At 39.4% G+C, this 13246-nt stretch overlaps 1 protein-coding gene across 3 annotated transcripts in view; it reads right to left on the bottom strand.

Moving 5' to 3' along the window:
• Positions 1-12833, bottom strand: part of LOC124156320 (protein halfway) — a 28809-nt gene extending 15976 nt beyond the window's left edge. Inside the window, exons 1-4 of one of the 3 annotated variants that reach the window (XM_046530819.1) lie at positions 12514-12833; positions 9651-10317; positions 8067-8338; positions 2896-3057 (exon numbers count right to left, since the gene is read on the bottom strand). In XM_046530819.1, coding sequence (XP_046386775.1) covers positions 2896-3057; positions 8067-8338; positions 9651-10269 — 1053 coding nt within the window. In that variant the 5' untranslated portion in view covers positions 10270-10317; positions 12514-12833. Of the gene's footprint in view, positions 1-2895; positions 3058-8066; positions 8339-9650; positions 10318-12137; positions 12216-12513 lie in introns of those variants that run through there. The other 2 variants (XM_046530811.1, XM_046530800.1) reach the window with 2 other exon arrangements.
• Between the last annotated feature and the right edge of the window lie 413 nt (positions 12834-13246).

Genomic DNA, 13246 nt, shown 5'->3' with positions numbered 1-13246 from the left:
AGACCATACTTTATAGCCAAACCTAATAGGCTTACCGCGTAGGTACTGCTTAACGGGTGTCGCCCAAATTATTCAATCAAATTCATTATGCACTCATCAAAATCCAGATGCTCCTCAGGACGGAACATAGCTAGAAATCGGTTTTTTAACATATTCATAATTGGCCTCAGTTTCCACATTTTATCTTCTGCATTAGGCTGGCAATTATTTGCGCAGTGTAAAAACCTAGATATTTTAAAAAATATATCGCGGCAAATAGCATTCACAACAAATTCATTACGTAAGTCACCAGATGAGTCCCAGTAATCACGTTTACTGGGAACATTATTATAACCCTAGAGGGTCAAAATTCCCAGGAAGGCCTTCATTTCAGCAGCTGTTATATTCAAATTACGAAAATTCTGCAATGCGGCATAATCTTTTGACTGCAAAATTAGGAAGTTAATTAATTCATCGTCAAAAAACAATACGAAAATTTCAGTAGGCGACTTCTCACCAATGTCACAATAATTTGCGTCCGGAAATAATGAATTTTTTACACAGAGATCTTCATCTTTCCAAGTAGTCAATACTCGTTTCACTTTCCTCCTCTTTGAGTTTACCCGTTTGCCACTCGTCTCAAGTCCATCACTTTCACATTCCCCTCGTTGAGTACTCTCTAATATTTCAGCTCCTGCTCGTAGTTGACGATAAGACAGATTATCACTGAAGCCACCGCCATCCTCCTCCGCTGAATCTTCTTCAGATAACACGTTACTCTCTGGAGGTTCTATGTAGATGCCTAAAACATCGTCCTGATCATCTTCCAGTGGAGATAGAACTTCTTGAAGAGTCATTTCTCTAAAAACAGTCGCATTGAATCAATAATCTATAAAGATTTCAATTATAATTGCCGTGGTAAATCTAAGCATACTTACCTCGTATTAGAGTTCATTGTCTCCGATGCACGTGTATCCCACACGTCACGTTCAATATTGAATATAAAGCTAGTGATTGTATTATATCTCAGCCTTTTAGTAGAAGAAAAGAACGTCTACCTCCTGAAGGGACCCACACATCAACGAAATTTCAGTCGAATCATTACACAGCGAAAAAAAAACTGTGAAACACCTTTGTTACATTGTAAAACTCCACACTCCGGTTTGATGGCTTTCTGACTGATATTGTTACAGAATAGTATTGCATGACTTATTTTATTTGTAGCTACATTGTAAAGGAGAACCTAGGTATAATTTGTAGCGACGCTTCAAACGAGAGTATTTACAGATGTGAAAATGTGATCCAAAATAGCTTCACTGCAGACACGCTACATAATAATCGGCATACAATTCTTCACTCGCAGCCATAAAGTGAAAAGAATAACATAAAAGCTATGAAACACCAGCGCCTTATCATATTGTCACGCATGAGAAATACCTTATTACCTTCATCGAAAGAATCGTTCGTAAGGCTGCCTTCAACGTGGAACTCCATTGCTACGGTATCCGCCTAGCGTGATCGTACGATCACGGGTACAATTTTTTCTAAATAATATTATTATTTACAAACATTTTATAAAAATATTATTATGTAGAGTACATTGAAGTATTCTAAGCTCATGAACCAGAATGTATCAGAATTAAAAGAAAAATGTTCTTGAATTATGTAGTTAACTGAAGTCATGCATTCACGCGGAGCAGTGAAGGGTAGACCACCACTTTAAGAAAGCTGTGTATCAAAAACATTCTGTTGAAAGGACTTAATATTTCGTCATTTGGACAACAAATGTATCGAGATATTGTTACCAAAAACCCACAACGAAATTTTGAGAAATGCGGAAGGGAGGGTTACGTGGAGCAAGACATGTTTGCTGTGATCATATGAACACGCTAGGCGCTAAAGGGTTAATCAGTAAATTCCGGAATAATTACAGTATGAGTGAAGCTGTCACAGTAGATAATATGCTTCTGCAATTCCGGGGTGGATTCAGTTTCCGTGTTTACATGCCGAACAAGACGTCAAAGTATGGGATCAAAATATTTGCCTGCTGTGATGCAAAATAAAATGATACCGGTAATATGGAAATACAGTCCTTTCCCCACCCCGCATACAACTGCGTTACAAATAAAAGCACATGCTGCCACGGGTTGACAAGAATGAATAAAATGAATAGACTGAGGTTTTCTACCTTTCATTTTAGCTTTGCCTTGCTCACAATAAAGAAGTGACAAATGAGTTTTCACTGTCCTACGGTTTGCCCCGAAAAAAAAAAAAAAATTGATAGAAACACTTCTTAATTTATTTGCAATATTTCTATGATCAATAATGTATAAAAATATTGATACTTGTGAATGTAAATAACTTCTATTAATGTCATGTTGCCAAACGGGGCAGTGTGGGTTACCAGGAAGCAAAGTTTTGCATGCAAGTCGTGGCAACGCCACATTCGTTCGCTCTGGCAGATTTTTTTAACGCCCACATATAATCTATACTAAATAAAAATCATGTATTTTTGGATCACGTTTCTATCAATTTTATTTTTGACGTATTATTCATTATTATGGTATGCACTTAAGTCCAGATATAAATTTGCAAAGTGCAGCGGCACATAATTTTGATGGCGTCAGTAGAACTGTTTTGGAGGTGAAGTTGGCCAAATGGCAAAAAACGGGATATCAATACCAGAGCCTGGGTATATTGAAGGTTGCCTAATGCACCCCTTACAGAGGATAGGAATCGAGCCGAATTCTTTCACTAACAAATGATAGGTTCAGTTGACTGACTGATGAGAGCAGCACATTAAAGAATACACAAGGGAGACAAGGATAAGCAAAATTACTTTGAAAAAGAAGAGAGAGCATACACTTCCTCCTTGAATATTCTCACACACACGGACAGATGGAAGGCACATCTCACCTTGTTGTTGGTAACGTTGAGGGAAATGGTGTTCTTAGGCAGTATTTCAGGCAATTCTGAGAGGCCACGATTGGAGCAGTCCACTGCCACCAAGAATTCCGAATTTTCAAAGCGCTTGATGGAGCAGAAACAGGTGTATCCTTGACCACTGGGGCACTCCAACTACGGTGAACAGCAGCGGACACATCATGAAATGGACACGGACACATTTTACACATCACAACTCTCCTTCCATCCTTGAAGATTAAACGCATCCCAGGGAAACATCCCACAAAATATACTCTGGAAAACCTTCTCATTTTATCTTCATCAAACTTTTATATTTCTATATTACAATTGAGATACATAATGAGAAAGGGAAGTTCTTTGTATTAACCAGTACACGCCTAGCAGTATCATATGGTACCAGCTGGTAGTGCAATGCCAAACTTTCCTTTTTGGCCATTTATCATTATATATTTGGGTTTTTGACAGTTTTAAATTGATAAGAATCTTTTTAGCTACATTTTCCGGAAAAGTTTGCTTCTTTTAAAGCTGTATTACATACATTTAGAGCCGCTTGAAAATTGAGAATTATTAACTAGCCCAACAAAACAGAATTTTTAGTGCAAGTATTTCGATTTTCTTCACTTACACCTTTTATATGTAGTACTCATAATACAAAGGTGTTGTCATGTAATTATGATTTTTATAGCATGCACATTTCATATGAAGAATTGTTATTTGATGTGAGCCTTAATATTTGGGATGGTATGATGCAAAACATTTTGGTGGTACCGCTAGGCACTTACACTGCCGTGCTTTGGCGGAAAGCGAAAATACGAATATTTCTGTGGTTTTTGTTTTCTACCGGATCTTTATTTTGCAATAATTTATTTTTCATATTGTAAGTTTTGCATTATTTTAATGTTATTAGGCATATAAAATGTGTGTATGGGTTAAATTTTGTTACATAATGACGTCATCCAAATACCTAAAGCCCTGAGTTGTTCCCGTCTTTCGGAATCTCTTACCCTTTGTGAACTCCCTCACCAAGGCTCAAGAGGTGGGAGGTATGATTGTAAACCTGAACCCTATCCAGAAAGATGAAAAAGAAGAGTAGCCAAGCACTCAATTAGAAAGGGGGTATGAGAGAGTGCTTGCCAAGGGGAAAATTCAAAGACGGCTGATGGCAAGACTCGACCATGTGACTGGTGTCACTTCAACAAGAAGCAGCTTAATCCTTTAAATTATTTTGGTCTTACTTATCTTAATCACATTCACACACTTTGCAAACCTCCATCTGTTTGAAAAACGAAAATAACTTACCAATACTGCTTACAATGTAGTAGCATGTGCTGCAGCAAAGAGAGGATGAATACCTTTTGTTTTGACTGAAGAAAGATGAATAACTTGAGCGGACGCCAATTACCCTACTTTGGAGTTGTTGTTCGAAAAGATGGAAAATCAGGAGTTTATAAATATATAAAGAAATATCTGAGAAGATTTCAAAAAAAAGGTGGCAAGAATGCATTTTAGATGATGAAGAGATCACAGTGCACGAAAGGATTTCTTGTAATCCCGATTACCAACTCACTACTTCACAAAGCTTGCCAAGCCACAATTTTTGACCTATTCTTTGACAAAGAAGTCTGTACGCACTTAGTATAAGAGTCAAATAAGTATGCACAATTCTGCAACTGTAATGATCGAAATATGACACTGAGGAACTGAAAGCGTTTGTAGCAATTCTTTTTCTAAGTGGGTATAATATTACTCCCAATAAAGAGCACTATTGTGAGGCAGCACTAGACACCAGAAATGAGCTTGTGTATATGGCAATGAGACAAGACAGATTTCTACAAATTAGAGGATTTATTCATTGCTGTGATAACACCACCATGGATAAAGTGCACCCTTTCATGGACATGGAAAAAGAAAGATTCAGCAGATATTTCAGAGAAAAACAGTGCTTGCATTTCAATGAGTCGGTAATGTCCTATTTTGGAAGATATGGCTGAATAGCAATCATGCAGTATAGGTCAATAAAGTTTGGCTACAAAATGTAGTGCCTCAATAGCTCAGATAGCTACTTAGTAAAACTTGGAAAAGAGAAAACCAACAAAAAAGAATTTGAAAAGGTAGTGTGAGGGCAAAGAAATGATCGTGGCCCATTTTTACTAGGGTTCTGGATCCAATTATGCACTACGAATAGATGCTGATGAGGAAATCCTTAAAAAAGATACCTAACTAAGCTTGAGTTCCCATGGTCAGTGGTGCAGTCCCACCTGGATACATGGATCCCCCAAAATCTCTGGGACATGCACAATTATCCAGAGGAAGTATGGGTTGAACGGGGTAGTTGGCTAAAGAAATAGATTTGCAATTGATCCATGTAACAAAGAACGCACTAAACTGACATCGGTTTATCTTCTTTCCAGTGTCCCTGATGAAATACGTTTGAAGGGCACAACCAGCTAATAAAATCCAAACCCCAGCAGCGATGGTAAGCTACTGAAAACTGAACCCGTAGAATATGAGCAAAATACTTGAAATGCAATGTAGAGTTATGCGTTTACGCTTTGCTCCTTTCCATGTGCAGCAACAATTCAGTGAAGAGTTAAAATCATGTTATTCTTCCTCTCTACATAATTGATGCATAAATTATATTTTACAATCACTGATATTTTAGCATACTTTTGGATGAACAATATTACATTTTCTAAAATTTTTTTAAATTTCAATTTTTTGACCCCTTAAATGCCTAGCGGTACCGTATGGTACCAGTAACTAATTGTGTTAAAAGAATGAAATTTGCACCTAATGACTCAAGAATTCTATTGATATTAAAATATAAGATTACCACAAAAATCGCAGAAACTTTTTAATTCAGGCGTTACCGGGCTAATCAATTTCTAGTAGACAGGCACAATTGCATAAACTTCCAGTATTGTATGCTTTGCATCATTTTTTTTAATGCAATAATAAACTCTTCAATTTTTAGGGAATGCAGCTGAGATTTAAAAAAAATTAAAATGTGTTGTCTGATTTGGACAAAGGTTTTCATGGCAAATACAATTAAAAATAGGTTATCTTAAAATTAAAAATATGTACTTTGATAAAACCAATCCCACATGGGGATAGAGACTTGACTTCTGCACTGTCTGCCTCAACTGAAGAGCAGTACGAACCAGAGCTTCCCCTTGCTGTTTGGCTTACAGAATCTCACAGAAGCCAAACAAAGAAATGGCCTTCGACTCTCAGCTGGATGGCTTTGAGAGGCTCCATGAAATTAGGCACATACATATTGAAAGTACACACATCGCAGAGGAAAAAAACTAAAACAAACTCGACAATAGATGTTAATTCAAAATCAATACAAAATATTAGGGATGTGCAATTAGCCTTGTCAAGTCTTTTCATTCAACCCCTAATTCTGACACAATTATTATCGACGGTCCACATCTTCCCCTTTTACGTCTGGCCAAAAATTTAGAACAGAAACTGCACTAGACGATTGGAATATGTTGGTGCATGCATAGTCATATCGCCTGGTCCAGAAATTACCATAGTTCATACCACTCGCCTTTACTCCATACTCGCAAGAAGTTACAACTCGACTCAAGATCAAAAAATACTACTTGCACATCCCTAGTACAGTAAAACCTCTTTACATCATAATGGAGGGAACCAACATTTAGGCAATTTGATGTATGGAGGTTCACAATAGAGAGGTTTCAGTGATAGGCACCATTTTTCATATCCTTCGGAATTGAAGGCTCTACTGTCTTTCAAACCATTATATTTATCTGTTTAAACAAACATGCATGCATTAGTGAACATGTGTTTAGTATTTAATAATTACAGAAAGCGAGCGCTATCGCATGATTTTTGCCATGATTCGAGGAAAAAAAGATGTTATCTCTCTTAATTCAACAGCCACTTAAAATGATCAGGATAGTTGGATACCTTTTTTCTTATTTACTGTTGGGTATGCTTTCAAATGGAATAAAATGGTCTCGACTAATGATTAACGTGAAAATTAAATCATAATAAAGGTGTACAAGAAAAAAAAACCGGTGAAACATTCATCGCTGAAAATGTCATTCCATGTACATAATCGCGGCTGCATTAATGGTCTGTAGTTCTCTCGGTAAGATTTACGAAGGTAGTTAGGCTGTCTCAGGGGTGTGTCCTTGGTATGATAAGTGGAGGTTTTACGAGATTAAGAGGTTCACTATATAGAGGTTTGCCTGCAATTTTACATGTAAATCTGATGGGACCGTAGGTGTGGTATGAAGTATGGAGGTTTATGATGTAAAGAGGTTCACTACATAGAGATTTTACTGTATTTTGTATTGATTATAGAGTAACACTAGTTTTAAACTCAGATTGTTCATGGTGGTCTGATATTTGGAGGTGGCGCCTGCAGAAGAGGTAATTATGTAGCAGAATGAGAGAATGTTGGGGAGACTCTGGCTTCAGCATTAGCCCTACTCTTGACTCTGGCCAAAGGGACGACGGCTATGGTGGTCGACCAACTTGATAATGATGCTCAGATCTCCTAATCAATTTACTCTTAATTTAATTTTTCATCGTTCATGATTTCTGTCCAAATATAATGCGCAGATGATATAAGACACATCAAGATATTCACAATGAAACACGTAGAAAATAAATCAAAAGACAGATCACGTGGTTGAGAATGTTATGCAATCAGGTTAATTATCCACATAGATATTCATTTATGGGGTAAAATAAAATAAGTCACCAAGTCCCCAGTGCACTCACTAATACCAAATCCTACGGTAGTTCGAAAGATATTCTTTTGAAAGCTGCGAGTGCTCATCAATTTCATGGTGTGGTTTCATCAGAAAACATAAAAAAAGCAGCTTGATGGCACACAATATTTGACCCTGCCAAATCATGTTTTGATTTTTACGTGGTATTTTATAACAATCTTCTGCTGCAAAAAAAGGCCACTAATCTATAGAAAGGTAGAATGGGAAAGGGAGTGGGTTTGGTCGTAAGATGGATGAATAGCATACCTGCGTGACTGCATGCCTCCAGAGAGCTCCATAAAAACAAGCAAAAAAGTATGGATAGTACCGTAACTAGGAAAGCATTTTCTTACATAAGACTCTGGCACAAAAGGGCTCATAAATCCAATAAGAGTATATCCACCAGCTCACCTTGAGGGCCTGTTCTATCTTGTCCAGAGAAATGCGCTCGACCCAGGGGAACCAGAGGTCCTTCATCATCTTGGAGACGCAATACGTGTTCTCCTTGTTATGGAAGACAATGGGAGGGTGCCCGTGCATGGGCAGAGAAGGCACATCCACAACCACTTCAATGGCATTGCGCGAGGTGGATGAATTAGAGAGCAAAGGAGGAGAGGCACTGTCAACAGATGCAGCCCAAGACATGGCCTCCTTGATGCCAGAGCAGCCCAGTTTCTCATTCCCTGCAAAGCAAAATCACGTACAGACGCATTAGGGTGGTCCTTATTTTTAAACTTTTCGAATTTCTTTTGGGATGCCCCCCCCAGTTTTGTTCCATTTGGTGAGAAAATAAATCATAATAATTATTTTTGCAATCGGATACCGGGAAAACGTGCCGCATCGCACTCAAAGCTTTGAAATTTTGATATTTTTGGGTGTTTTTCGGATATAAGTGAAGATGATGTCACTCTCGGATTATTCTATCACTTTTTTGTCGCCTACTACGACTCTTTAGACATTTTCAGAGTATCACTTCAAATTTCTTACATTTCTGCCCTATGGTTACCGAGATATCGCACCGAGAGTGAGCGCATGCTACCCCAGTCAGACACTTTGGGTGGCACGCGGGTTGCACACTCTCAATAATTGTTGATCATTCTCACTCGTCCTAAAAGCATAAAATTCTTTAGATAAACTTTAAACTTCCTCAATATAAACATGAATGCTATATTTATCACTGTTTATTACCAAAACGGGCATAGTAGGACGAGTGCCTTCGCACGTGCGAAGAGAGGATCAGAACTCTTTCCACCCCCTCTTAGAGGATGCTGCATTTACTGATGCATGAATTTAAAATTTCCTCTCAAGATTCCATTTTTTCAGTGAATTTGGATTCGATTTCATTAGCTGGTGAACGACATTATCTGCAAATATTTGAATCCGAGGTATTGCATCTGACCATCCCTAATTTGGTCCAAAAGTTATTAGCATTTATACAATCGTTCATTTTTGGCAATGAAGTTTGATGAAGAAATGTTTGAAGGTTTCTTCATTCCCACTTTCCACGGATTAGGTTCTTAGCTTGGATAAAAGTTATCAAAATTCATCATTTGGGTGCATCTTGCACATTCATTACTTCAGAAAAAATTGGTAATGGTCACTTGACATCCCTTGCTCTGATTTCTGATGAATTCCTCGTTCGATGAAACAAAGCAAAATCCCTCTTTGCAAGAGCCCATTCTGAAGCTCAAAACATCAAAAATGGCCGAGAATGCAGGAGGATGAGCACTTGGGGAAGAAACTGGGACGGGAAGTGAAAAGGCTCTCCCCTCATCCCATTCCATGGGGAATAAAGTATGGATGGACTATGCTATTAGGAAGAGATAAGGACCATTACTTTCTGTCACCAAACTGTACCCCTATAAGCACTTATTAATCAAAAGAGACTCATCCAGTTCAAGAAAAGATTTCAGCACAAACCCCATAACCTTTCGAACAGACTAACCATGACGATAACAAGGGCAAGGATCATGACAGCAACTCGCAACAACTCACCTGAGATATCAACCCACAATTTCTGATCTCTGCTGACACTGGAAGGGAGGCCTGGCAACTGAGTGATGTTGTTGTGGGAGAGGTCGAGTGCTTTCAGCTGACTCAGCCCCGTCAGCGCACCTGCGGGAAGGTCGCCCATGGCATTGACGCTAAGATTCAAACACGCCACGCTTGATGCCACAGAAGTCAGCGTGGCATAGCCCAAATCTTCGAGAGGGGTTTCACTGTGCGTCACTGTGAGTGAAGAGAGCTCGGGTCGCCGCGGAAAGGCTTCAACCGACAAAGCCAAACCCTCCAGCGTTGAGTTGCGGATGTGCAAGGCTATGCTTGATGCCTCCACAGCCGAGAGTGCGCACTCCACGCCAGGCCACAGCTTATGGGCGCTGGCCAGGTGGCAGCAGAGGACGTGTGCGTCAGACGACAAGGCACAGGGGCAATCGCTGCCGGCAGGGGGGCACGCCTCCTCCGGGATGCTCACGCACTCCTTGGGGAGGTCTGGCGGAGGCGTGGGAGGGACAGCGGTAGCGAGGAATGCGTGGGCGTAGAGGAGCAGGCAGAAGAGGTCAAAGCGCCGAAAGAGCACTGAACGAGCGGCGCCCTGCCGACCAGTGGCTGCCATCCCACTGTCACCCCCACTCCCCCTCTGCAAAAGCAAAAACCACACAATCTACACACACACACATGGGCTACGTAAGTGGGATGCTTAGCAATTAAAGTAAAAATAGCTTCGATGGAGAAAAAATAGTACCAGTGATGCCACAAAGAAATGCTTAAACACAGCCATAATAACAATAATTCTTATTTGCTCAAGGATGTCATACATATTCAATGAATTTATTTTTTATTTAACCAGTTTCATTGAAATTAAAATCATCCACAGTTTCAATGCATGCAGGCAGTTTGAAACATCGCTTTATTCCCATGGCTTTATGTTCCAGTTTTTCCACAAAATTAAAATCACCTGAAGTGTGGTGAATCAGTCAGGAAAACATGCAAGGCACTATTCAAATTTCAATTCTCCAAATTACTTTTTAAATGTAAGACGTTCCTAGTTTTAGAAGTAAAGATGAACAAGTCTCCAAGTATTAAATACAAAATTTGAACAGTAAGCCACATGGTTTTTCCATACCAACTGCGACTTGTATTATAAGCATTCAGTCACACGTACGGCAAGAGTATGTCATGAGGTTATCTCTGCCTCTATTATGGGAAAAATGACTAGAATGATCAATGAAGACTCTGTAACTGCAAAGGTCACGGGACACGATGCTTGACCGAAGGTAATCAGTTCCAACATTGGTGCGACAGTGTTGGGCCTAAGGATTTGGGGAAGGTCCGGCAATCATTTTACGATGTCTAAATACAGCAGAAAATATATGTTCCTTCATTTGAATTCAAGTCAAATTACTTGCATGCAATACCTCCATGACGGGGTGGACTATGCACTATGTTCTTACGACTGGATTTCCCACAATGACTTCCCAATCCACTTCCTACTCCTCTTTCCAGCCAGATCTGCTGTCAATAGCACTACCTAACTGATTGAGAGGGATTTGATGTGGTTTGCTCAAGCTCCAAGAGGAAGCTCGTCATACTTGCACATTTACTTTTGCAACCCATTATACCTACAGCCCCTTCTAGCGCTCCATTCCAATAAATCTTGAAAGTTGTAAGGCACAAAATAAGCCAAAAGTAAGCATGCAAGGTTTGGGAACACACTTGCAATGAAACTTGGAAATGCCAACCACACCACAGAATGTAAGACAGCAATGAAAAATTTTTATCCTAGTTTGAAATGGCTCCCTCAGACCTTTGTAGCCTCGCTTTACGAATTCTTTGAACCGCCTAGAGTTGACAGCAACAACAGATATACGTTGATCCACTGCAATGAAGATTGAAAGGCATAAATCACAAATCCTCAATGTGATTGTGTCCAGGAGCCTCCATGGAAGCAGTAGTTGTCCTTGCCTCAGATTAATACAAATATAAAAAAACAATTGAGGGACAGAGGCTACTCTATTGCATTCATTTCCAAAACAACACAAAAATGACTATTTTATGGCAATCATCACTGTCGCAGGCATTACCACACCTCCTATGGTGAGTTTATACACATCCAAAGTACGTATTGCGATGACAAATTTAGTTTTCTTTCAATTTTTCATTGAAGCATGGAACCCACTTGAATCACCTTTGAAAAATGAAAGAAGCTAAGAAGGTGGTCAGATAGTGGGTTCAAAGTATGGCCAAATGAATAAAGCCCCTGGAGGTCAGTCATCCTAGCCAACAAAGATTGGATCATCAAGCTACATCGAAAGCCATTTTCTTCAGCTGAACAAACTGGGCAAATTCGAACATAAGCATCCTTGATTCGATGCTACCTGGCATCGGAAAATATTAATCACATATGAGAGTAACTTATAAATCACAGCTAATAATTGTACCCTGCACTAGAAACAGAAACAAGTGACCTGATGACGAATTTACCGTTGGCGACTTAAAAATGAGTTTATCACAGAGACGCAAGTAAGTTAATTGGTCCAATCCCATTAAGTTAAATAAATGTAGACGCAATCGTTTACACTCCAACTCAAAAGGGAACGCGACCACATTCTTCCGGACATCCAGGAGGTGAAGCCGGCAAAGTTATGACAGATATGGCTTATCATCATACAGCTATGTCACAAGACATTTCATTACTTACTTCCGCCAAAAAAAGCAGAAATGGATTAGACAAACACGGAGGTACACAAAATGTTGACACATTTGTCATGAAAGATGATTTCCACGAAATAATTTATACTAAGGATTGACATCAAAGGATAACAAGACTTTAACATAAATAATCACTTAAACGACATACCACTGCAATTTAAACCATCCTTCCATTCTCCAATACACAGAAGGGCGTTCTCACAACATATCCAACAGTAATGAGAAGCTTATCGTCAACACCATCAGGAAGCTATGCCAAAATATGCGAACGGTTTCCCAACACCTATCATCCAAAATATTCGGCGACAATCACGGACTGTCCTTGCGAGGTAATGACTGTTTACGGAAAGCTGCTCCACCGCCCACCGTCTCACAGGTCTCACAACATGCCCTTTGTTTTCCACTTGTGGTGACTCGGGCCCACGGATAATACCTCAGGAACCTTGACTTGTCCCTGTAGTAAAGATTTCCGCCAGAAGAGGCGCGTATCCATCGTCGCCCGGCCCGGCTATCACGTCCTTCGTGAGCTAGAGGTATGTAGTACCACTTTTTTACACAAAGCGCTAATAGCGATAATACCGCTAAATTCGAATGCCGTTCTCAAAAACTTGATATTTCGTCTTATATATCAATGTTTTTACAAAGCACTTACAGGGCCAGTATAAGCAGTAACCAAAGTATTCAGTCACGTAGGGCGTAAGCGCTCATTACAATGTACACATAATTGGTTTTCAAGCTCTAAAAATATCATATTCAATATATATGAGCATGCCCGATGCCCATGCCCATCAGTTCACACTGATGGATAAGTCTAAAGTTCTTAAAAACGCTGCTCCTGAATTATTTTCATTAATTTAAAAATACATTCTGAGAGAATCCCG

This window comes from Ischnura elegans, chromosome 1 (assembly GCF_921293095.1).
Source record: "Ischnura elegans chromosome 1, ioIscEleg1.1, whole genome shotgun sequence".
Classification (NCBI taxonomy): Eukaryota; Metazoa; Arthropoda; class Insecta; order Odonata; family Coenagrionidae; genus Ischnura; species Ischnura elegans.
Note: the sequence above shows the minus strand (reverse complement) of the source record. Positions and strands in the feature narration are given on the sequence as shown.